The following is a 26,125-nucleotide window of genomic DNA, read 5'->3' as shown; positions in this document are numbered from 1 at the left end:
GTGCAGGTTTTCTACTCCTGCCTGACACAGTATACTAAATTTGGGAGCTGTGTGATAATTCAATCAAGCGCCTTTTTATTTCAAATTTGCCATATTTTGGCCTCAGTTCAATCAATTTCTATGTGTAACAATCCGTTTCGACGAAAAAAAAAAAAAAAAATCTACACCCACTTCATGGCCCACTCCCCGCGTGAAAAAAATAAAAAATAAAAGAGAAGCATTGGATTTTTCATTAAGCCATATCTAAGCCATTTTATGAAGCTGCATCGTCCTTTCCGATCTCTCTTTCCGCCATTGAATCCACGCATACAACAGTTTTCTCAGTTCTGCATTCCGTCGTCGATTCGTCAGCAGGAACGTCGTTGTCAGCCATGAAACCGGTTCCGATTTCGGTTTGCTGTATTTACTTTTCAAAAACAGTTCTACATGTGATTAAAAAAATTTGTTGTTTCATAGACAGGGGCCGAGCAATGGGATGCAATAAATAACTCAAAAAGATAAAAAAAAACACAGAAGTTGTATTTTAAGATAAAATTTAAAAATACAGAAGCCACATAATTGTTCGAGTTTTCAAAGCCTTACGTCATTTGGTCCACTTGTTCCCGTGTGAGTGCAGCGCCTCCTCTTACGCGCTCACAATGAAATTAGCTGCATGCCTTAATCGGAGCATGCGCTTAGATAACATTCATATGCTTTGGCTTGCACACCTACGCCGATTGAAAGCACCATACATATATTGTTTCCTTCCGATATCCATTTATGAACAAAAGCAAGTTGTGAAGATAACTCAGATACCGAGAAGACACAATTTCTCTACACGCCGGTGAGCTGCTGGCGTCAGTGACAGCCTAGGGCTTGACGCTGCCTAGCAGAGGCGTCACGTGAAGTGTTCTTATCTGCTTCTGCCATCGAGCCGTGCGGTTTTCGGAAGACAACAGACTGACAACGGAAACACTTGGCGTCATGCAGTGAATGCATCTCTAGTTGATGTTCATTTCATGCCACAAACGTTCAGGTGGTTTCTCTGCCACGCATGCGGGAAATAGTTTTGAGGCCTGAAATAGAGCAGAAATGTGCCACGATTTCTCAAGCCGCTATATCCAGAGATCATGGTCGTACTGGTAACGGAGACTTGAAATTTTGAGTTACCAGCTGCTGCCTTTGAGTCAATCCGTGCATATACTTTAGGACCGTCAATTGGTGCCTGTCTTAGGTGAGTACCCGATTTCCTCCATCTGTTAAGCTGAACTCAAATTCGTCTTATTTAACTCACATATGTCGATCTCCATAGATTCACTGCTGTGCTACGATTTTCAGCTGACATAACTTCGTCTTCATAACTTCGCGTTTGAATTGTGGTGCTGGCGAAGACTCTTAAGAGTTCCTTGGACTGCCAGAAGATCAAATCAGTCGATATTGTCGACCATAAACCCTGACTGCTCATTGGAGGGTCAAATTCTAAAGTTAAAGCTCAGCTACTTTGGTCATCTGATGAGAAGAGAGGAGTCGCTGGAGAAAGATTTGATGTTGGGAAAGGTTGAGGGTCGCCGGAGAAGGGGTAGGCAGCGAACGCGATGGTTAGATGGCATTCTCGAGGCACTGCAGATGAAGCTATGTGATGTTAAGAAGATAGTGAGAGACCGGAAAGCGTGGCGTGACATGGTCCATAGGGTCACGAAGAGTCGGACACGACTGAACGCCTGAACTGAACTGAACTAACTTCGTCACTTATCTTTGAATCGTTTCTATCGTGTACTTTGTTAAAGCACTTAGTTTATAAGCTTTCTGTGAAGTTGCATCCATTTGGCCGTACCCTTTTGTAACAGGCAAGAATCCACATTTCTCAGCTTTCCTACTAAAATGGCATGAAACATAAATAACAGCGTTTGAAAGCAAAGAAAAGTTTAGTACACCTCAGCTTCTTTTGTGAATTATTGAGAGAACATTGAAACAGAACGAGAGAACTCTCATAGCTTTTCCTAGCTGCGGTACCCGGTAACAATGTTGTGGAAATCATAAAACAAAGTGAACATTTTGAGGTGATGCCTCTGTTCTCTTACTAACGTTTCAACTAAAGGGTTTGTCTTCGCTTGAGCAAAGCGTTCATTACCATTTGGGGGTGTGCTAGGGACTTCGATCCGAAAAGAAAGCTCAGGTGAGGGAAGAGTAAGGAGAGTGTGATGTGAAAATGGTGATGGGCTGCTAAATTAAAACGTGAAGATCTGCTGTTAGTCGAGGGGGCATGATTCATATGATTAGACAGACAGGCTTGGAATACTGCGGTAAAGGAGCATCCCAACGCGTCAGAGCAACATCTTGGTGGCGGTTAGCCAAAGGGAACTTGAACAGCAGCGTGCCCAGACACTGCCACTGCAACGGGGTGCATGGTAGGCATGGTACGTTTGAAAAAAAAAAAAAAAGGCACCCGTGACAAAGCAATATAGGAGGACACAAGAATATAATGAGCGAATTAAAAAGTTGATAAATTAAAAGAAAATATATAAGCTGTCACAAGACTAGATGGGAAATTATTGCATCGAAAAGCCGGTCTTGTAAAACGTCAGCAAAGAAAAAGGAAATAAAAGATAAAAGGGGGGAGCTAGGAAAGAACGTTTGGGGTAGGGAGTACGGCCCTTGATATATGGTACCAGGTGGTGCGAGCAAGAAAGGATGATAAGATTTAAGATAAAACAGTATGGAATGAACGCACACCATTGTTAAGAGTTGATTTGAAGCGCTTGCATGACACGAGTAGCGTGTTTTCACCTGTGGTACGAAAGGAACAAGCCAAATCCGGGAAAAAAGGCAAAGCATTGAAGAATGTTTCCATTATTTTGTTTGAGCGTCCTATTTTCCATTTGATACAGTATGCCTGCTGGTTGCAACATTTTAAACCTGAGTATCAGGGCTGCTAGTCTGTTTATAATCAGGTATGCATCGAGCAATTCAAGTAAATGATGAAGGCTATGCTCACGAAGAGACAACGTCAGCTAGCCATCAACCCGGTGAACCATACTTCGTTTTTGTTTGCGATTTTAAAGAATGTGATATCTCTACGTTGTAACCGAAATTCAAACGAGGATAAACGTTCGCAGATCATTTAGCACACCTACTTTAACACTGTATGTGCAGTCTCACACACACGACCAAGACATTGTGATGGGTGAGCCATACTTCGTTTTTGTTTGCGATTTTAAAGTATGTGATATTTCTACGTTGTAACCGAAATTCAGACGAGGATAAACGTTCGCAGATCATTTAGCGCACCTACTCTAACATTGTGTGTGCAGTCTCACACACTCGGCCAAGACATTCTGATGTTTACTAAAAATCGGTTTTTTAAAACTGTTCTTGGAGCCTTTAACTTCTAGAAACCTGGCTAAAACATTTTGCTATAGACGTTATATCTCGCAAGCGTAAATATGGTAGTGTTCTGCCTTATTTATTATTTCCGCTATCAAACTACAGGCTTCGGTATGAAGGCTTCCGACATAGTTCGTGAGTTCAGTGACCCGGACAACGTGTGTGGCCAGGAAGACCACATCGTGCTGAAGCTGAAAGAGCCGTGGTTGTCCTCACCGGCGTCGACGTCTCTGGATATCCCGACGGGGCTCTTCATTGACAGCAATGGCCGCCATGTCATAACCACTACTCAGAGCTTTGTGGAAAACTGCGACATCTTGAGAGAGCTGGCAATTGTCGGTGCTCTCTTCGCTGGCTGTGCTTCTTTCGAATCGAACAAGCATCTCGCCACTGCTGCTCGTGCAGTCCTCTCGCAGGCCCAGACTCTTGTGATCGTTCACAACAGGGACGACGTCGTGAACCTGGTCGACCTGTTCCGCTCTGTCGAGGTACTCGTTCTACATCACGATATCAAGATGCACGGGCGCCAACAAATACTGACAGTTATGTGCAGTCGCGCCATCCGCCGCGACTGAGAAGGCTCTTGGGCAGCACTCCAGCTCTCGGATCTACGAGTTTGTTGCTTACTTCGGGCACAATTAGCAAACTCTTCGTTGGCTGTCCCCATGTGTTATTCGTCACTATCACGGGTTTTATGCATTTCTCTCTCCGCTGGCCAAAGGCAATGATGTTATTAAGCTAAACAAATAAAAAGAGTATTGCGAACAACAGGACAACCACACACACACACACACACACACACACACACACACACACACACACACACACACACACACACACACACACACACACACACACACACACACACACACACACACACACACACACACACACACACACACACACACACACACACACACACACACACACACACACACACACACACACACACACACACACACACACACACACACACACACACACACACACACACACACACACACACACACACACACACACACACACACACACACGCGCGCGCGCGCACACACACACACGCGCACACACACACACACGCGCACACACGCGCACACACACACACACGCGCACACACGCGCACACACACACACACACGCACACACACACACACACACACACACGCGCACACACACGCGCACACACACGCGCACACACGCACACACACGCACGCACACACACACACACGCACACACACACACACACACGCACACACACACGCACACACACACGCGCACACACACGCGCGCACACACACACACACACACACACACACTATATATATGCCCCGCCGGGGTGGCGCAGTGGTTAGGGCGCTCGACTACTGTTCCCAAGGACGCGGGATCGAATCCCGGCCTCGGTGGCCGCTTTTCGATGGAGGCGAAAAGCCAGGCGCCCGTGTGCTGTGCGATGTCAGTGCACGTTAAAGAACCCCAGGTGGTCGAAATTTCCGGAGTCCTCCACTACGGCGTCTCTCATAGCCTGAGTCGCTTTGGGACGTTAAACCCCACAAAACAAACCAAACCAACACTATATATATATATATATATATATATATATATATATATATATATAGAGCGAGAGAGAGAGAAATGCAGTAGGTTTAAATAGGCCAGTTTGTTGAATAACGTCAGGAAAACTTACTTTACAAGTTGTTCTGACGAAGGGAATACCAACCCCAAACAGTCGCCAAAATACACTGTGAAAACGAACCGTCGCGTTCGTCCTGAAGCTCTTATTATTGTATTGACATACAATACATTATATATATATATATATATATATATATATATATATATATATATATATATATATATATATATATATATATATATATATATATATATATATATATATATATATATAATGTATTGTATATATATATATATAAATATATAATGTATTGTATGTCAATACAATACATAAGAGCTTCAGGATGAACGCGACGGTTCGTTTTCGCACACACACACACACACACACACACACACACACACACACACACACACACACACACACACACACACACACACACACACACACACACACACACACACACACACACATATATATATATATGTCAATACCGAGATTCAGTGTCCTCTTACGATTGAGTGGTTACGAGACTTCTTCAGTTTTTTTTTCTAAAAGTCCAACAGCGACGCTGCAGCCGATGCGGGTCGTCGTCGCAGTAGTTAAAGCTAATCGGTCAATGGTTCGTTGAATTAGCGAATTGATTTCTTGCCGACTGAGTGGACATAGCACTTCTCCTCAAGCATAGATGATATATATATATATATATGAAGGAAAGAAGCCGACAGTCGGCGAGGCCAAGGAAAGCATTGGGGATTGTACTTTGTCTTTTTTTAAATTTTTACTTCATAATCACGTAAATTAGTAATGTAATGTGTTTTTTTCTTTCTACTTAGTGTTTATTTATCTTTCCCCTAAACACATTACATTACTAATTTACGTGATTATGAACTAAAAATTAAAAAAAAAGACAAAGTACAATCCCCAATGCTTTTCTTGGCCTCACCGACTGTCGGCTTCTTTCCTTCACACACACATATTATATTGTCACGTAGTGGTAACGAGGTTGGCGACACAAATGAAGGGGTCGATGATTGCACTAAAGAAACTCTTTATTTGGGCTGACTTGCGCCCGCAAAATAACTAAGCAACTCGGCGGCGGCGATAGAAAGAAACGTGCTCGTCGATCGTCGAACAAAGAAATGCCCGTCACACTCGGCAACGCTCAATTTAAAGGCTGCACAGAAGAATCTAGATAACGTCGCAAACAGCTACCAGCTCGGGCTAGAACATTGTGGATAGACACCCGAGTGGCCGGAACCTTCGAGACAGATCTCGGTGCATCTTGCGCTATAACAAAACTGATAAAGGTGTGATTCGCGACATCGAGCATTAACAAACAAAGATTACGGAACTGATACGCGGTCCAGAATCAGAGTGATAAGCCTGTATGCCGGCGGCTGTTAAAAAAACAACAAATACTGTTTGAAGGTTTCGCGGCATTACTCCCCCCTTAAAAAAAACATCGCCTCGATGTTCCAAAACAAAGCAACTTAAACATAAACACTGCAAAATTTAAACACCACAGATTCTTTAACGCGCTTAATATGGCTTCAGTCGTACAACATGTACAATTTCTGGGCGTGCGCGTCGCCGTTGTGATGCTGACGTTCCGTCGGGAATGACTTCACAGTCCAGTGGTCCGACGCGGCGAAGGATTTTGTATGACCCAAAGTATCGACGCAACAACTTTTCACTTAATCCGCGACGGCGAATTGGTGTCCAAACCCACACTTGGTCTCCTGGATTGTACTCTGCGTGGCGTCGTCGTAAATTGTATCGTCAGCTGTCGGTGCGCTATTGGTCTTTAATACGCAGCCGTGCGAGTCGTCGGGCTTCCTCTGCACGCTGCAGGTAGGCGGCGACGTCAAGGTTGTCTTCGCTGGTTACGTGCGGCAGCCTTGCGTCGAGCGTCGTCGTGGGCTCCCTGCCGTACACAATCTTGAACGGGGTCGCTCTGGTCGCCTCCTGGACTGCCGTGTTATATGCTCCGTCGTTTCTTCAGGTCGTGACCGGAGCATACCGTTGTTACTTCGCTGGGAGACGGTGTCGGCTTGCACTCTGGTCGTGCATTCGTCGATGTCGTCGTGTGGAGCGGCGATGAAATGGTTGCATCGTCGTTAGTGGTCGTCGGCGGCGGAGGATCTTCGTCTTTTCGCCGTTGAGCAACCTCACCTCCAAAGGTTGCTGCCTTTAGTTTCCCCTGCGCGGGCTTGGGAACCTTCCGCGCATACTCTCATCATAGTTACGGCCTGGCGACGCAAAGCGGGCCCTGTACGGCGATGGAGATCTGAACCGACGGCTTGGTGGCGCAATCTCACCGCTACGCAGGTAGTTGTCAATTTCTTGTAGTCGTTCACCTGGGCGTGGTCGTGGAGCGTCGACTGCAAATCCGCGGAGACCGATTCGTCGGTACGGGCAGTGGCGTAGAATGTGGCCGGCCTCACCGCAGTGGAAGCATAATGGCCGGTTGTTTGCAGTCCTCCAGGCGTCGCACTTCCTGGGGTTTGGGGGTCGTTGGTAGGCTTGGCGGGCGGGGGCCAAGGGGCGGTTTTCAGGAACAGGACGGTAGCGGCGAGGGCTGGGAAAGTCATCACGTCGGGGCGGAGGGCGACGTAATGCACCAGCGTAGTTCATCGCTGTTGCTTCTTGTGCTGGAACAGTCGCAGCCGTCGCTTCAGGAACGCCCAGCGCCTGCTGAACTTCTTCACGGACGACGTCCGCGAGCGTCGCCACCTGGGGTTGTTGCGATGATGGCAACATTCGGCGGAGCTCCTCTCGCACGATCTCCCGGATTAGGTCCCGAAGGTTCTCTCCGCTTGCAGATGTGCTGGGGTAGTGGCATGAGTAGTTTGGTTGAAGTGGTCGCTCGTAATGGCGCATCCGGGTATCCAACGTCTTCTCGATGGTCGATGCTTCATTCTCAAATTCTTCCACAGTTTTCGGCGGGTTCCGGACAAGCCCCGCAAAAAACGATTCTTTAATGCCTCGCATTAAGAATTTCACTCTGTCATCTTCGGTCATGTTAGGGTCGGCGCGGCGAAACAGGCGTTTCATCTCCTCTACGTAGGCCAGGACGGGCTCGTTTGGTAGTTGAAGTCTTGACTGAAGGAGGGCCTGGGCTCTTTCCTTTCGGACGGCGCTTGAAAAGGCAGTCAGAAACGCTTCCTTGAAAATCTCCCAATCCTTCATAGCTGCCTCATGATTTTCGAACCAACTCGGGCATGTCCTTGAAGAACAAAGTAGACTTGCCTGAGTTTCGCGGCGTCGTTCCAGCCATTGAATTCTGCAACACGGTCGAAAAGGTCCATCCAGTCTTCTGCATCTTCGTCCGGTCGTCCATGGAAGCAGAGGGGCTCACGGGGTTGAACGAAAACAACCGGTGCTGTAGGCTGGGCCATTGTCAGCGTCGATGTCTTCCGAAATCGAATGGGGTCAGGTAGCAGACCGTGCTCTGGCTGTAGGCCTTGAAGTCGGCGGCTGGCTCGGTGACCTGTACGCTGGTCTTCCAGGGCGACAGGAACACGGCTTGGGTCTTCGCTTGAAGGATAAAAGGCAGCACCTCCACCAGATGTCACGTAGTGGTAACGAGGTTGGCGACACAAATGAAGGGGTCGATGATTGCACTAAAGAAACTCTTTATTTGGGCTGACTTGCGCCCGCAAAATAACTAAGCAACTCGGCGGCGGCGATAGAAAGAAACGTGGTCGTCGATCGTCGAACAAAGAAATGCCCGTCACACTCGGCAACGCTCAATTTAAAGGCTGCACAGAAGAATCTAGATAACGTCGCAAACAGCTACCAGCTCGGGCTAGAACATTGTGGAAAGACACCCGAGTGGCCGGAACCTTCGAGACAGATCTCGGTGCATCTTGCGCTATAACAAAACTGATAAAGGTGTGATTCGCGACATCGAGCATTAACAAACAAAGATTACGGAACTGATACGCGGTCCAGAATCAGAGTGATAAGCCTGTATGCCGGCGGCTGTTAAAAAAACAACAAATACTGTTTGAAGGTTTCGCGGCATTATATATATATATATATATATATATATATATATATATATATATATATATATATATATATATATATATATATACATATATATATATATATATCCTGCGACGACGACCCGCATCGGCTGCAGCGTCGCTGTTGGACTTTTAGAAAAAAAACTGAAGAAGTCTCGTAACCAATTAATCTTAAGAGGACACTGAATCTCGGTAATGACTCCTCAGCGGAAGGAGGCAGAGGAGCTGTGCTGCTTCCTGGCACAAGTATGCGAAGCCCCTCAGCTATTGCCGGCGGAAGCGGCTTCACTGGACCGCCCCATAAAAGTAGTAGCTAAGGCAAGTTGGTTATTGGGGACGGTGCAATGAAATCCTTTAATGCAAGTGTTCTATGGTGTATTCCATGCACCGAATTCTTGCCCACTGACACGATTATCTTTAACTGGGGATTTGGTTGCATGCTTGCTTCATCGCGCAGAGCAGTATAGTTGAAACTTACCTCAGAATTCACCCTGTAATATTCACGTATATTTTTTTTCCTGGTCACTTGGTATAAATATTTCAGAGCTGCTGAAAGACAACTAATCGTGCATAGCGCTGCGCGTGGCTGTATAATCTTTTAGTTCGTTTTAAGGAAACGTACGCTGCCGAGCGTCGACGCCTTAATTGATCTTATATAGTTACAGCGTGACAGGTGGAACAAGACAGAGGGACGGAACACACCACTATTTCGACATCCTCGGTTGGTGATCGCTGAAGCACAGTGTACCGTCCTTCACTCGTCCCGTCTGTCGCGTTCTATGGAAGGTTTTCACCGACTCATCCAACAACTCTCATTGTTTTAATTGAGAGGCAATTTTATACTTCCCGGTTTTCTACAAGGCTTATTTGCTCTAGGGAAGTACTGATCAGTGAAGGAGCCATCAGTGTTTCTATCTAGGCAGTTTAAACGTCTTCATTAGCAGTCTTCATTAGCCTCAGATGTGAAAAATGCATGGGCGATATCACGCCCATTAATCATTCACCCGCTACTCACCGAACGGCTAGCGCCAACCCTGCAGAGTAATTATTGCTCGATGAAATGTCTGTTGTACTCATGAGGATGACAACTCGTTCTTTCCCCGTTCTCAGCTTCGTTAAGCAAACTTCACTTAGCTCTCATTTAGGCTACAAATGGGAGGTTACGTCGGGTTCCGTAGCTTACCTCTATAAGCGACCTACAGCAGTAAACGACAATAACAACAGCTAAAAACAACCAATGCCGCCTTTTAAATATACAGCCTTTCTCCAAAACTACAGACCAGGATGTCTGTCTCGGAGGTATACTGTCATGTAACTTAAGATTTCGTAGAACTCCTATCTGTTGGAGAAGTAAAAGACAACAATCTCGCTTTCCGTAGGTCTGTATGATTTTTTTTAATGCTTACAATCCTCACGGTTCACTTCAAAAACAAACGTCCTTGTGCACTAAAGCTTTTGACAAGCGCTGTACTTTAAAAGCATTTGTTTAGATCAATTTCTAAGTCGGCATAGCCTCTCCATCATATTTACGTCTCACATCGGTGTTTGCGTTGGTAATGTTTATAGAAAGTCGAAATACCAAGAATATGGGAATACTCCTTTGCAACAATGACTCAGTTAAGTGTAAACATACGTCTCCATATGTTCTTCAGCTCCGCAGAGTAACTATCTTAGCACAGAATTTCTTTCCCATTTATGCTCGCTTGCGTTTCAGCAACACCCTGGAGGCTAAGATGCCAAATATAGTTCGGGTAGCTAACTCTGATGTAATATCTGTCCTGCCTTTGTCAAACCCCCCGCAAGACGACAAATGGGACTCAGTTATATTGTATTTAGTTCAATAGACAAATTACACACTGCGGTGCATGTAGCGCAATTGAATTTCCAGCGCACACTCTCTTAGGGCTGTACACTGCCATTCCATTTTTTTTCCGAAAGGAAGACACCGTGTGTTCTCAATTTTCGTTGCAGTTATGCGAGGTTCAGACGGCTATGCAAGACCTTCTGGATCCGGGCCACGAGCTTCGCGGCATCCTTGAGTCGCAGCAGCGCTCGCTGTTGACACCGAGAAACCTGATTCTTGGCTGCGGCATGGAAAGGCTCGATGGCACCCTAATAAATTTGTTGGACATGGATGTCACGCCGGAACATATGACAGTGGCTCACAAACTCTGCAGCAATGTAGAAAGGCTAGAGGTAAATTGAGCGTTTTAGCATAAATTGGCATGCTAAAAAAAGTCTTTATTCGAGAGTCTTTCCCGCTAAGATGGCCCAGTAGCTGTGGCGTTGCTCTGCTGAGTGCGATATCGCCAGGCCAAGCCCTGTCCACGCCACACAAGTCTGATAAAGTGAAATGCAAACGCAATCTCTCTGTTGGAACCGCCGTTAGTGCCTTTTGTGGAACTCTGACAACAGGTTGTCAGAATGTATTCAAAATGCCCTTGCACGCTGAATATTTCGCGCTCTTTTATTCCTTTTCTTCTCGTTGCACTTGAAGCAGTTCAGGTGTACATTGTCAGGTGTACATTGCGTTTTCTATTTAGTCGGGAAGAAAACATATTTACCAGTTCTTATGGGCTTTGATGATATGTCGACACATTTTTTGGCAGCAACGCGCGCGTTGGTTTTTTAGTACATCGGTGTTAACATTATTCTATCCCATTACGCAGATTCAAACTCGTGCCGTTATTTAAGTCGTCGAAGCCCATCGAGTGTCGGGAGAAGCGAGTGGTGGTTTCCAGGTTTAGAATAAATGAAGACAATAGGCCGGACATTTTAGGTGTGCCTATCTATCGCATTTATAGATCTTGCTGGAATTATTATAAATACCAATCTTGACAATGCCAAAATGTCTTTGTTAAGAACTGTCGCCTGTCCTCAGCTTCGGAACATAGTTAACTCCTCTTTAAAGTCTGAATCAAATTCTTTTTCCTATTTTAAATCTATGCATGACCCGTCGCTGTCTCAGCTTCTTCCATATTTGGGCACTCTGCAGCGTGACGACACCTTTCGCACAGATATGATTTGGGCTTGCGAAATGTCTGATAAGTACAGAGATGAAGTTCTCATGCTGTCATAAAAGCCATCTCGAGGTCATGGGAATTTCAGGACTCTGAGCGACGCAGGGTTAATGAGGGAGGCTAGTATGAACAACCCGCGCTGGCATAACTTAAACAATTTGACGTTCTTTAGCGTACACTGATATCGCTAGCCACCTGGTAATGTTTCCTATCACATTCTGAGGCTTGATCTCGTGTTCATATAGGATCAGCAGCCACCGCGGGAGCTGAGAATAACCGCGAATATATGAGCAGCTTAAAGGTCAACATGTTTAGGCGCAGCTTCATTATGAATGAAGATTGCATTATGGTAAGTGCCATGCGGATTGCAGTAAAAAGAAAACAGCATATTGCATTTATTGCATTTACTGTGCAGATATTTGCTTCACGAATGGACACCATCGCCCTGATATCAAGGTTCACGGAACTCACCGAGCTGACGTTGGTGGTAGGGGATGGCGAAACTACTTTCACATTCAGCGGTATTTTCGGAAGTTCTCTGAAACAGCTACGGCTCAGGTACCTCTCGCTCAGATACGTCGAAGACGTCAGCCTGGCTACTATTGGGAAGAACTGGCCCGGTCTCGAGACACTTTTGCTTAAAGAATGTACACTTGCGCACGAGAAAGAACATCTCCCACCTGCTTCATTGCCTGCTTTGGTTACACTGCACGTGGGCTTCATAGCTCCCCCTGATGCCCTTTTTACAGCGTTGAAGGCTTTACTTGATGCAACAGTGCAATTGGTGACGTTGCGCGTTGAAGGGGCCCTGCTTTGCGGCATCTTGATACAGTCATGTCGTTACATTGCCTTGCAACACCTTGAGCACGTCACTCTCGCTACGCAACTTGCTCTTCCAGCGCTGCAAGTGAAGTGCGATGACCTTCACAGCCTCCCGATTGCAATGCCTTCGCTGCGCCATGCGGTAACAGATAGCTATGATATTAGGCTGTTTTTCCAATATTACATGCCTCGTGTAAACATCCACTGGTCTAAGTGCACAATCTGTATGGCTGAGTTTCCCCTCTTTGGGAAGCAGGGTCGAAGTTGGAGAATCCTGCATGCCTATTCTCAAGAGTAACTTGAAGTTACATTTTGAAGCGAGGCTGTACCTCTGTAAATGAGCGGCTCTAAACTTAAGTTTTCCTCAAATATGCAGCTACTCAGCGGCGTAGCCAAGCCTGGTCTTCTACTATGCACTATGCTTCTCACATGCAGCAGTCGCTCACCCACTCACAGGAAGCTTGTAAAAAAAAACTCCGAATTAAGCTTCTCTGTATTACTGGAAGCAACGAGGGATTCATCTCAGAAGAGAGTAAAGTTTGTCGTCATTAAGTTTAATAAACGAATGCTGTAGTGTTTTCCCTCTGCTTTCATTCCTCTGAGAAGTTTTCGTTACTTCCTTTGCGGTCCTCTACATTATTGAGGTCGGCAGCGTTGAAAGACGCTTGACAGTGAAGAACGCTTCATAAAACCAGAACAAGGTAAGGATATTGGTGTATTGTTGTGTCCTTTTCGATGCACGCGAAAAGCAAGGCGGCCACGTGCTATGCGATGTCAGTGCACTTTAAAGACCAAAGGTGCTATAAATTTCTGGAGTCCTACACTTCGGTGTCTCTCATTGCCTGAGTTGATTTGAGACGTAGAGCAACATAAAGCGACCAACCGGACTTGCATTGCATACAGCATTGTACATACCGTTAGACACGTCTGTATAGTGTAATTAAAAGATGGAGGGGTATTTCTGTGGAAGCCCATCTGGCCCATTATGACTTTTTTGGAAGGAATGTGTTATTGACCACTGATACGTAAGCTATTTCCAATGAATTCTCTAGCCCATCAGATAGCATTTTTTCATGTAACGCGGACGACAAGAAAACATTCTGGTTGCCATGTATTCGTCAATACATGGCACGTGATATAGCTCGTCAATTCAAAGCGGGTAATACAAAGTCGATTAAGTTGTTCAGAGCACGACATGCTGACCTAATGTTCGCATTGCCATATTCAACGCGATGCAAAAATAAGCAGTGACCTAAAAAAGCTGCAATGCCGATACTAACGGCGTTCTTTTATCTGGAATTTCGCAACACGGCCCATGGAGGCAAGTTGCGGGAAAACAAGAAACACGTGCTAGATACCAAAATGAAGAAAAGCAAGTCTCAATGGCTCACCGACAACGCTAAGAGCGGGAGCCTGCTCCGGTTCCTCACGGAAAACCATTTACATGAGTTTCTATAATATGCCTTATGGCAAGCTTGCGTACAAAAAAAAAAAAAAAAAAAGTCTCAAGCTAACCCTTTTACTACAATCCAAAAGATGAGTGACAGCATGGAAACTGATCATGAGAAACGGAAGAGGCCATATGACCATTCCAAATTCCTGTGACCACCAGAAAGCCTATGTCTTAGCAATATTTACATTCTCGGCAAGGAAAGGAAAATGTTTCGTCGTGCGCTAATCAAGCTCCGATTAATAATGGGAAAAAAATCAAGACCATCACTAGAACAATATCATTACTAAACAATTTTCTCTCAACATGTTTAACAAGGCATGCTTCTTCAATTTAGGACTTTAATTTTGTTACTATCGCACTCTGTTTAGTACAGCTAAAGTCCGTGACTATATTGTCAAAGAGCGCTGACGGGATAAAAAAGAAGATCGCTCTCTTTCCGTTAATGCACCAGGCTAAAGTGGGGTCACACACCGTAAATAAACATTACCAGTGTGGTGGCAGATGCTGGGACGACGACCATGGACCTTTCTCTACTTCTTTGTAGTCGACGACTCGCTGGACGTCCATCATTGACCGTTACAATGCTCCCAAATGGCGACGCACGGCAGCCAGGCGCAGCGGCAATCGCTTGGAAGCACTACCGTTAGCCGCGGATTTTTTCTGGCAAAGCTGCCGAAGACGTGGATGACTGGCTCACCAGTAATTATCAGCAGGTAAGTGCAATCTCTGGAATGACGTCGTCAAGCTGTTAAATGTTGCTTTCTTCTTGGACGCCACAGCACTGACATGATTTCAGAACCATGAGGCGTCCTAAAGGAGCTGTGACCACTCAGAAGAGGAGATCCGCAATTGTTTCGGGAAACCGCGCCAAAACAGGAATACGGTTAGCAGCCTTTACTCCAGCGAGTGCAAGTGCCTGTGAAACGTGCACAGCGTACATTGAATTTGTGCTAAAACTCTGAAAAGCGGGGAATACCCGCATGTCTGAAGAGGGCACAGTTGGCCACCTCTTAAAATGTATCGTGAAGGATGTTTACAACTTTTTAATCACTAAAGATAATTTGGATTCTACCACGGCCGTCATTAAACACTACCGAACCTTCGAAGCTCTTAAGTTGCGTCGCATTACCCCGAACTTCGGCCGTTTGCCTAATCTGACCTAATCTGCAAGCGTGGATTCTCATGAGCCTCCAAATTGACCCGAAATTATTCGACAAATTGTCCATGACGAACTTTCCCGCCATTACGATGTGAACCGCAGTGCAATTCCTTGTAACAGCTACTACCTTCAGGCAGCTCCGATTCAGCACTCCTCGTTTGGGGTACTACCACTCACACTCATCTTGCCCATGAACCCCGGTACGCCTCCGACAGACCTACTATACTCACCCGTTCCTACTACAGCACGTCCCCTTCTCCACCACGACACCAGCGGCTGCACTTTGCTGATCGCTTCTATCCTCTCTTGGAGGGCTATAATTTTGACCGTGCTCGTGAACTACCAGTATGCTACCGCTGCGATATGCTCGGCCACATATCCCGATTCTGACGTCGCCGGTACCAGGTTCAACGTTACCAGAGCCAATGATCGAATCGTTGACCTGGTATTAGACCAGACGTTCATGACCCGACCTTTCGACCTCCTTCGAGCCACTAAACTACCTTCCAGCACTAAATGACTCTCCAGCTTCTGATCGGAGCCTGGCTGCTCTGGCTGCCGCTTCCAACGTTCGCCCTCTCCCGCCTGTCCTTCGCCACCACCGGGAAACTAGCGTGTGTAGCTGATGGAGGTGCGGTCGCCAGGTCATCGATGTTGAAAATTCCTCTATCTGTCGGTATGTTAAAGAACCGTCTGGAAGTGTTAGTGAATGGTGTTCGTGTTATGGTCTTAGTTGATACGGGTGCTTAGTGTCCGTGATGAGGTTAGATTTGAAGAATCGCCTTGGCTGTAAAAGTATGTTTGGTTGGAATAAAGCTGTCATATTTCGTGGCATAAGGTGATAATCACTGGTTCCACTTGCTATTTTTTACGTAAATGTAGCGATCGCTGGCCACGTGTTTAGAACAAAATTTATGCTGCTCCCTCGATCTACGCACGACATCATCATAGGTGCTGACTTTTTACAACAGTATCGCGCAACTCTAGACATCAACAGTGGCGAGATATTAATAAGCCCTAGATTCTGTGTTTCGCCAGACACGTTTGTTCTTACCTTGTGGAACATATTGCCGCATTTCTGCTCAACAACTCCCGCTGAACTTCACACTGATGCAAGCGGCATCGGCGTGGGTGCTGTGCTCATACAACAGAATGGCGGGAATCAACACGTCGCTTACCCAAGTTGTAGCCTCAGCAAGTCTGAGCGCAATTATACCATGACAGAGCAAGCGTCTTGCTGTTGTTTTCGGCGTACATCGGCTTCACGCGTACCTTTATGGACATGCTTTACAGCCATCACCGATCATCATTCGCGTTGCTGGCTGGTGATTCTGCCAACCCCTTCGGTCGGTTGGCCCGCTGGTCATTACGCATTCAGGAATTCAACTTTACTGTGTCGTACAAAAGTGTCCACCAACACGCTGGCGTGGACTGCCTCGTGGCTGCCCCTCGCGTCTATGCTTTGCGATGACGAAAACTTCGACGACAATCTTGCCGCCGTTTCCTTACAATTTCCGGATCTTGCAACTTTCCAGCGAGAACAGCGCAAAGATTGAGACTTGGTACCGCTTTTTGAAAAAGCCCTGATCGACAACTGCGAATCCTTTTTGCCTTCGCGATGGGTTGCTCTAGCGAAAACCTTACTCGTCTGGGGGTGCGCGCTTTCTGCTCGTCATTCCGGCTATAGTCTCTGCTTCTCTGTTCTAAACGCAATACACGATGACGTCACAGCTGGGCACTTGGAGTTTGCCAAGACCTTTACCCGCATTAAGGAACGTTACGTGACCTCCTGTGTGCAGTGCTAGCGGTTGAAGCTTTCCCACGAGTTCTCCGCCACGCCACTTATATCCGGTAACATCACCTACCACACCATAGGAGCAAGTAGATGTTGACCTCAGAGGCCCATTTCCCCGCCCATCCAAAGGCAATCGCTGGGTCATCGTATGCGTTGATCATTTCACGCGTTACGGTGAAAGTGACGCCATCCCTTCGTCACTGCAGCTGACGTCTCTTTCTTTCTTCTTCACACTGTCATCCCACGTCATGGGTCTCCTCGTGTCATTATTAGTGACAGGGGCCGCCAATATACGGCAGATGTTGTGGGACAGCTTCTACGCTTTTTTTTCTTGCCACTTCCATCACACTACACCATAACACTCCAAGACAAATGGTCTCGTCGAACGTACAAACCAGACATTGACGAATATGCTTGCGATGTATGTCGACTCTCATCACAAGAACTAGAACGACATGCGTCCGTTCATTACATATGCCTATAACATCTCGATGCATGAAACAACTGCTTATAGCCCCTGTTTTCGTCTCTATGCCCTTGCACTTCCATGTTCTCTCGACGCCATCTTACCGTTCTCTCTCGACACCGACCCTTCTGTTTCCAGCACCCTCTACCACTATGAAGAGGCTCGTCGGCTCGCCCAGTTACGCACTCAGGCCTCGCAGGACCGTTCTAAGTAGCGGTACAATCCTCGGAACCAGGATGCCTGATACTTTCCTGGAGAATTAGTATGGCTCTCGACGCCACTCCGCAAGCGGGGTTTGTCCCAGAAGCTATTGTCGCAATACACGTATAGGCCCATTATTGTGCTCACTCGGATCAACGACTCGAATTATGTGATATCTCGCCAATCCTCCCAAGGTCACCCCTCTCAGAAAACACAAGTTGTGTTTTCACACAAGCCACAAGCCACTCTCGGGACTCTGACAGACAACGCCGGGGGCTTCATCTGCGAAAAGGGAAATGTCTGGTGGCGCTGAAGAGAGAAAAAGGAAGTGTTAGTGATAAGAAGAAGCTCGTCATCTATCCACTAACGCACCAGGCTAAGGTGGAGTCACACCCCGTAAATAAATCTTAATATTTATGACAACAATACTTCTCCTTTACTTGTGTTCTAACGCGATACCGTTAAGGGCCCTGTGTCGGCGAAAAGCCGATGTCAGTGTTGTGGTTGTAACGCGAAAACCAGCAAAAAGTAAACAAATAAAATTTTGGCGGAATCTATGGAGTCGAAGACGGTTTCTTTGCAGTGCGAGGCGAGCACGCAACCACTCCGCCACAGAACTTTTTTCTGTTTATTTCCTTTTAACAATGAAAAATACAGTGGGGAAAAGTCTATTGCTTCTCGCCAAATAAAAGTGGACCTATAGTGTATTCACTGTCTTATGATTGTCGGCTAATGTTTAGCTGCGTCATTAGAAATAAACTAATTATGCAAGTATTAGTTAAGACGATTTTTTTGTATAGCTGTAATGCGGTGCTCACTGGAAAGTTCCTGCGATTGTACGGCTTTGTCGCAGCAGGTAAAGCGAGCTGACGCCCGATTCAAAGCCTTATACATCCATCCACAGTATTCAGTGCATTTGAGGTTTAAACGCTATCGCGTTGAACTCTCAAAGGCGAAGCTTAGACGTCTTCCAACTTTTGTAGAGAAAGGTGCACTGCGGGAGGTTTTCAGGACTTTGGGTTGCCGCACCTACGTCGTGTAGAGGCGTAGCTACGGTCTCGTCATAAAAAAATAAGTTGCGGTTTAGCTCTGGCTAACCCTAGTTGAATTGCAATAGCAACAGCGGAAGCTTCTTTTGCCCGCGACATTATTCCCCTATCACGCCCTATCAGTGTAAGGTGCTACATTATTGGGGACACTTAAGCTCATCCTTTAAGGGTATCACGCGAGAGCGTAAGCTACCAGCCCACATATAAAGCCACGCTTCAACCAAGCCGTATGGACGTGCCTGCATTTCGTAGGATTAAAGAGAATACAAACGGTTCTGGCAGGCTGATTCTAATATCACCCCCCACATGAAAGGAGCGACCTGAGTTTGCAGCTGCTGCCCGTGGCATAGGGGTAGCAGGCTCCAGCCGTCCCGAATGAACACAACCCGTCTACTCACACGTACACTCATATATATATATATATCCGAACTCTGAGATCTCCATATAGCCCCCAGTATAAAGGTCCTTGCGTATAACGTTCTACGTTTTTCTATAAAATGTTACTGCTCGTTCGTTTGGGCTACCACATTATGCATCAGTCTAGAGAATACACACACAGTGCAGAAAAACCCTGTTCGAGCACTATTTAACATATTTTACAACGACGACACAATAGACTTATTTCCCTAAGATATAGCCGATAGGCTTTCATTTTCCCAAACAATATACGCCTTTAACCTTTATAATTACACATTACATAAAGCTTTAAAACAGGAGGTAAAAGAGAGTTTGATGATTACTTCATGAATTATCTAATTTTACATGGAATACCCATCCTTACATTACAAGTTGCGAAGGTGGTCACAACACGAGCAAATTATTTTAGACAGAAAATATCATTCACACTACCAACAATTTTAATTCCTTTCATAAAGCAGGTCTTGATTTCTATACCTGCTATACACGAGCCTTAAGTAATTTTTTGTTACTCATTCGTATTTAAGTAACTGAAGACAAATATACATATCATTTGCGCGTCTTTTTTATTTTATGTTTGGTGCATATGTCATATGAGGTTAGTTGTTATACATGTCTATTTTCAGTGTTATTGTTGCTTCCCTTTTAAAGCAGGCTGAAGGATCTAGTCAAGACGCTTGCTTCTGAAGTGACTTTTATCAGCAGTTTTCTCCATCACAGATGCAAATACAAAAAAAATATTATTATTGATTATCAGGAATCATCAATTGATCTAATTTGTGAAATTTTTGGTGAATGAAATGCAATTTTTTTCTGCACCATAACATTGGCAATGAACAATTACTAATAAAAGCAGTTACGTCCCATCAGCAAACTAACTGCTTCATATTTACATTTGTAGGAAAATTGCAACATAAATTGCAACATAATTGCACTGCCTTTCTGGAGACTTCCTTTCTGCATTCGTGACATCCGCCCCTTCTATTCGGTGAGTCGTCTCGAAACCCAAGGACCGAAAACTCAACACAGCTTTAAATGTGAGGTAGGGAACAAAATTATTTCTTAGTGATGCCACGCTTACGACTTCCCTAAAAGTGTTGGCCCATCTTGAGATGGTCCAAACTAGGTCATGTGCATGTGATGACGTTCAACGCTCTTAACATGCTTACCTGTAACGACCTACCGCTTCTGCTTTTCTGGCTTCAAAGCGCCAGAACGGCAGTGTATAGAAATATAAAATGAAATGAAAAGAAACTATACTTTTCTCACGAAATATTTCACCTCAATTCGCAAGAAAAAATGAAAAAATAAAAATTCTTTGAATGAACCATTACAGGCGCTGCGAATTGTTGTGAACAATATATTGCCGAGTGCTTTAAAGGACACACGTGGGCAAGATTCCGGAAAACGGTTCCGGAAAACGGCGAACGTTTTATTCACAAACAGGGCAACGCTTCTTGTATAACTGAAATCTCCTGTAGCGAAAGTTAGGCAAAATAATTTTGTCTCCTGCGAGGGTTTTGCTTTATTACAACCGCACTGTAATCAGATTGAATTACCTGCTCGTTGTGAGCCGTGATAGATCTGAAGGTGGGCAACAAAAGTATCTTAACAAGTAACGACCAAAAGATGTTTTGCACTTATAATCTCTTGCGTGGCATTGACGCCTAAACTGAACTACAGTATATTTAAGCACGAAGGCATAATTACTGCTCGCGTTTCAGCACGCCTATCTCCACCCAAGTGTTAAAACGGCTCGGCGAGCAAACGCGGCGGCGTCTGTTGCCACTTCCAAAGGAGCGGATGTCAGATTGTTGCCATTGAGGCATTCCTGTTAAAAAAAAAAAAGAAATGATAATGTTACCAGCAATAAGCTTTCAAACTAAAATACGCAAGAAATATAGCAATGTGATAACGTATAAATAAGGCTTCAATAATTATAGCATATTACACATCTCGTCACCTTCTACTGGCCTCAACTCTCTTAAAGAATATTGTTACTTGGAAACTCGATGTATTTCCAGTATATATACAGCACAGCTTGAACTGGCATAGCAGCGAGCAGCAACACGGAACCAGTCCCACTTCGTCGTCATCACTTTGTCCATTCCGCGAGGCCAATATCAAACTATCTTTTAGCTTCAACAATATTCCAGGCGATAACCGCCGCAATTTCCCCCCCCCCTCCCCCCCCCCCCTTTTTTTTAATGGAGTAGATATGAGCCAGCCTTTATTAATAAGGCTGGACTGATATGAATTCAAAGCCACTGATTCGCACCGCAGATGTGGATTCACATAATTTTGGCACTGATTTAGTGCGTCATTAATCTCGAATGACCACTGACGCGAAATACAGAAAGCGGCATTTCCAATGGAGCTTTATTTATGACACATTAGCCAAAGTAATTGTAGTAGAGTAAGGACAATTATTTCAAAAACAAAATGAGCGAATTTCGCTCACACTCTCGTCAGAATCTGCCCAATAATTTGAGCTGTAGCCGCTGCTATGAGACTATAATTCTCATTTAATCCTCGCTTTGAGCTGCTCACAGACGATTATCATAGAAAGTGGCCTTCCCTGGCCATGGGATTTGTGCCGAGTTTCCAGTTGTATTTTAAGCCAGATGAGCTGTCTATTAATTTTATTTTCCCACCTCATATCAAATCTGCAACATACGTACTTACCTGAAACGCGTGGAAGTTTTCTCCTAAGGCGTGAGGAAGTTTGACTTCAGTGTACAGTAGCCCACTCTGCAATGGATTTAAAAAAAAATCGGGAAGTTAACTTGCATATTTTCTGGGACGAGCGGCTACCGCAATGTGTTAGTGCAGGGGTTCTTAAACTGGGTTCCGTGGTTTCCGCGAGCTCCCATTGGACTTTACCTGCATCTCTCTCTCTCGGCGCTCCAGTCCCACTTCTTGCGATCCTTGCTGGCCAGGTACTATGCAGGGCACTTTGAAAGCCATTACAAAGCGTTAGATTTCCCTTATCCAAGTTTGTTCCTTAATTTCACGCCTTTCAGCGTAGGCACTGTCCGCAGCGTAGACCATGGCCGCGCGCCAAGATGCTGCGCGTCGAAGCTGACTGCCAAATTTAAGAAAACAAAAAGCTGCTTACAAAATAACTAAGAGAGAGAGAAAAACTAGGAGTGGTCCATATAGTACAAGCAACATTTCCTGACTTGACACGATTGGGAAGGGGGGGGGGGGGGGGGGGCGGCTTCCGGGTCACATATTGACGACTGATGGGGATCCTTGATGCAAGAAGAGAACTCTTGTGTCGTTACATGAGAAAACAATAATCTAAAGATGTGTGGTCCGAATAACTTGAGCATATGAATGAGCGTGATGTTCTTACCTACGGCTTTTATACACAAATGAATGCCTTTCGAAAATTTTAATGTAACATTCTTGCGAAGAAAGTAATAAGATGAATAAAATTTCAATCCAGACTAGTTGGCAATTCATTGTTTGAAGTAATTGCGCAAGACACACACTAAGGAGTAAAGGTGCAGAGAAGGGTTGGTCTGTGGATTACCTTACCTTTTTCTGCTCATTTTGTGTTAAGTAATGATGTCCTTTTAGAGCACTTAGTGCTGTTTGAGTTCAAGGGCAGGGGAGACATTTACCTCCGCACTGAGAAATTAGGATGATTGCTGAAATTCTAGCCAATATGTTTTGTGTGGGTAAGCAGCACTAATTTAACGATGGGCAGATCAAACCGATCAAATGAACACTTGCTGACCGTAACTAGTGTACGTATTCTGTTGACCTCCCTGTGGAAAAGCTTGTATAGGCAATTAAGATATTGTTTTGGCATAATATTTTTTTTTGCCAGCAATTACTATATTTGGTATAACTGACCTGATTTATGTTTCCTACAGATTGTGTGCGAGCTAATTCAAATGTTTAAACAAAGGAAGAAGCGTACATTTGTCACCAGCCGAAAATGTTTATCGAATTTGGCACGCTGGTAAAGGGTGCATCATCAAGTAAATGTCATAACGCCGTACCACTTATAAATTTCTGGCATTCGAGACGTCAGAGCTATCCCCACACCGGACATGATCATTTTAATGAAATTAGTAGAGCACGCTGGATATGATTTTGTCTTTTTTATTATAACCATTGTTGATTGTTGTAGCGAAGGATAACCGCAAGGAAACATTTCAACTTCCCTCGAATTTCATATTTCTTGTTTGCCATGTCGAGTTTCGTCCTAGTGGCCATTACAGGAAGGAAAGTAAGTAGAAGGCATGTTCAACACCAGCGACCGGTCTGCACATGTTTACAATATAGTATTCTTAAATCACAGTTTTACTGACTTATATGTGCTATTCGTCCATTTTTGTCTCTGAAACACTTACTTCTTTAATTCTATATTTCAAAAATACTTTAATTATTTCGTCGTTAGTAGCATCCGTATAACCATATAAAACTATCAATTTATGAGCAGCGCCTGACGACCTCTAAGGTAGAATCTTCCAATAATATAAAGGGGTATTTATCAATGGCGTCGGCCTATTGTTTTTTTATTTTTTGCAAATTATGCACCACCATCAATCGTGTTAACGCCATGAACATGTAGCAATATTCACTTCGAAGGAGAACAAATTTACCGTGTTCCTCATTTGCAGAGAAAGGCACTCATTGAGCTGAAAGAAGAAAAACAAACGAATTTTTATATAAGTTGCAGGTGTCGGACTGGCACGATTGAAAATTATTTTTTAACATTGCACTGCTCAATGAAAATAAGCTGCCTAGTTTCCCCTGAGATTTTCTACATTACAAATTCTTACGTCACGATTTGTTTTCTTCTTAGTCCCTACTCAAAAGCATAATTAAGCAGCTCATCATGTTAATCACAACGACCATCTGTCACTCTGAGCACGTCAGCGCCATAGTGAGCGTAGAGCCACCAGCAAATGTTTCAGCAACGTTACTTTAGAATATTTGGCTCAAGGAAAAGTTTCTTTTATTTTAGACATGAGTTTGAAATTCCTTGGATGTGTTCTTCGGTTTACACAATCCTTATTTGCACAGTAAACGATTACACATTACCATACACGGTTACATGTTTCCACTGTTTTCACAATCCTTAGCCCCTCACGCTCAGGGTTCGTAGCATTTTATGGTTAATTTACTTCTTGTATGAAGGGGTACTTCTGTAAGAAGGAAGCAGTAATTATTTAGCATCCGACCTAGTGCGCGCAGAACGTAGCTAGCTTTCTATACATCCACGGTACAGTGAACGCTAAAGTGTACAGTAAGGTCCACTGTTAAAGGGAACGTGCGATCGCTTGGCTTAATGATTTGTAAAGCATTGCCGCCGACAACTGGAGAGAATGAGTGGCACCATGTGCGTGCTCGGGAAAAGCAGCCTATCCTGCTTATTGTTCATACACCTTAATGTGCAATAATTTGTCGCTGTACCTCTCGGCAGTGATTTGTAAAGAGTGGCAGCACGCGTGGTCTCATGTTCCCTTAAACAGTGGACTGTAATGTACTTAAAATATGCCCCTCATTCGTTCCCTATGGGAGCGCCAATTTTCCTGAATAAGCCTTTTTCACGATTCAGTTTAAATTTCCAAACATATAGTAGAGGACACTTGAAGGGTCTTTTTCGCAACATACCATTAGGAAAAAAGCAGGGGCTTACCAATTTCGTTGTCCTCTCATCGATAGATTCTTTGCATGCGTTGAGTACATCACAAAAAGCGAGTACTGCCTGCGGGATATATTTATGGGGAGTAAGTGATTGAAAATATATGCTGAAAATATCGGGTGTGCCATACAACGCCACAAACGACCTATGACGTCACAAAGCCCACGGACCAATGAGTACTATCCATGCGAACTGCCACCTGCCGAATAAATGGCGACGCCTGGTAGACGGCTGCCATTTTCGCCGCAGCAGACACCTATGTATTGTTAACGCACAAAGGTGACCGGCAAAGGAAGTGCAGGCTAAGAAAAAGACAGGTTTGCAAAAACGTCTGCAAAAAAAGAGAGCTCCACTGCTGAAAGCGTATACAGTTAAGTGCGGCAGCTCGAGTTCTACAGAATTTATCCTGTGCCCTAATTTGGTACCAAACTGCTCATCACGAACCAACAATTGATATGGTACCATATGCAGCTCTCTACAGCCACTGGGTAGCCCACCACGGTCCCTTGAAGGTCGCATGCCATTACGGTATCGAGGACCACAAGTCGTATTTGCGAATTCCTCGCACGTGTTTTGATTCAGCTCGAAAAACTACTCGTGCCATAGGCTGCCAATTTGTCTCGAATCCCTCACAGCCCTGTACCTCGAATGGTGGACTACAATTTTCCACCAATGGTGATTGTAAGTGACGAAAACCCCATTTTCAGGTGGAGTATATTATATAGCCTGGTCGATAGTACATCGACCAGCCTAATATACTCCACCTGAAAATGAATTTTTATGTGAAAACGTTCTTTCGAATTTTCTGCGCATGCACGTTGTTGAAGGCTGTCCTAAAAGAACAGAAAGCACGTATTTTAGACCGGCAGCGTTCTAGTCTCTGTTCTACAGAAAAACCGTTCGTGTCGTGAGAAAACTCGCGAGCACGCCTATGGAAGGTGGCTGGAGGGGGAAAGGACCGGTTGCTGATTTGTGGCCGTGTTGGTTGAAGCTGCTCAAACCAGAAACAGCTCTCACTTTTCCCGTTCGATAGGAAGACCAAGTCAAAATCCGTC

General features: G+C 44.9%; 1 protein-coding gene across 2 annotated transcripts; it reads left to right on the top strand.

The window, feature by feature from the left end:
• Positions 1-874: 874 nt before the first annotated feature.
• On the top strand, positions 875-13,433 carry LOC146173450 (uncharacterized). Of its 2 annotated transcripts, none has more exons than XM_084583151.1 (4): positions 875-1,213; positions 3,469-4,030; positions 10,995-11,219; positions 12,459-13,433. In XM_084583151.1, the coding sequence occupies exon 2, from the start codon at positions 3,477-3,479 to the stop codon at positions 3,936-3,938; it is 462 nt and encodes a 153-aa protein (XP_084439277.1). In that variant the 5' UTR covers positions 875-1,213; positions 3,469-3,476; the 3' UTR covers positions 3,939-4,030; positions 10,995-11,219; positions 12,459-13,433. The 2 variants fall into 2 exon arrangements, with proteins under 2 accessions (XP_084439277.1, XP_084439276.1); XM_084583150.1 differs by having other exon boundaries at positions 878-1,213.
• Positions 13,434-26,125: the final 12,692 nt, after the last annotated feature.

This window comes from Amblyomma maculatum, chromosome 11, assembly GCF_055883805.1.
Source record: "Amblyomma maculatum isolate TAMU_Amacu chromosome 11, ASM5588380v1, whole genome shotgun sequence".
Taxonomy (NCBI): Eukaryota; Metazoa; Arthropoda; class Arachnida; order Ixodida; family Ixodidae; genus Amblyomma; species Amblyomma maculatum.
This window is presented reverse-complemented; position numbering and strand designations above follow the sequence as displayed.

Bases quoted from the DNA above. Each gene is read 5' to 3' on its own strand.
- LOC146173450 (XM_084583150.1), top strand. From the start codon at position 11,016: ATGCAAGACCTTCTGGATCCGGGCCACGAGCTTCGCGGCATCCTTGAG. The intron at 11,220-12,458 runs GTAAATTGAGCG...TTTACTGTGCAG, and splicing joins GCAATGTAGAAAGGCTAGAG to ATATTTGCTTCACGAATGGA.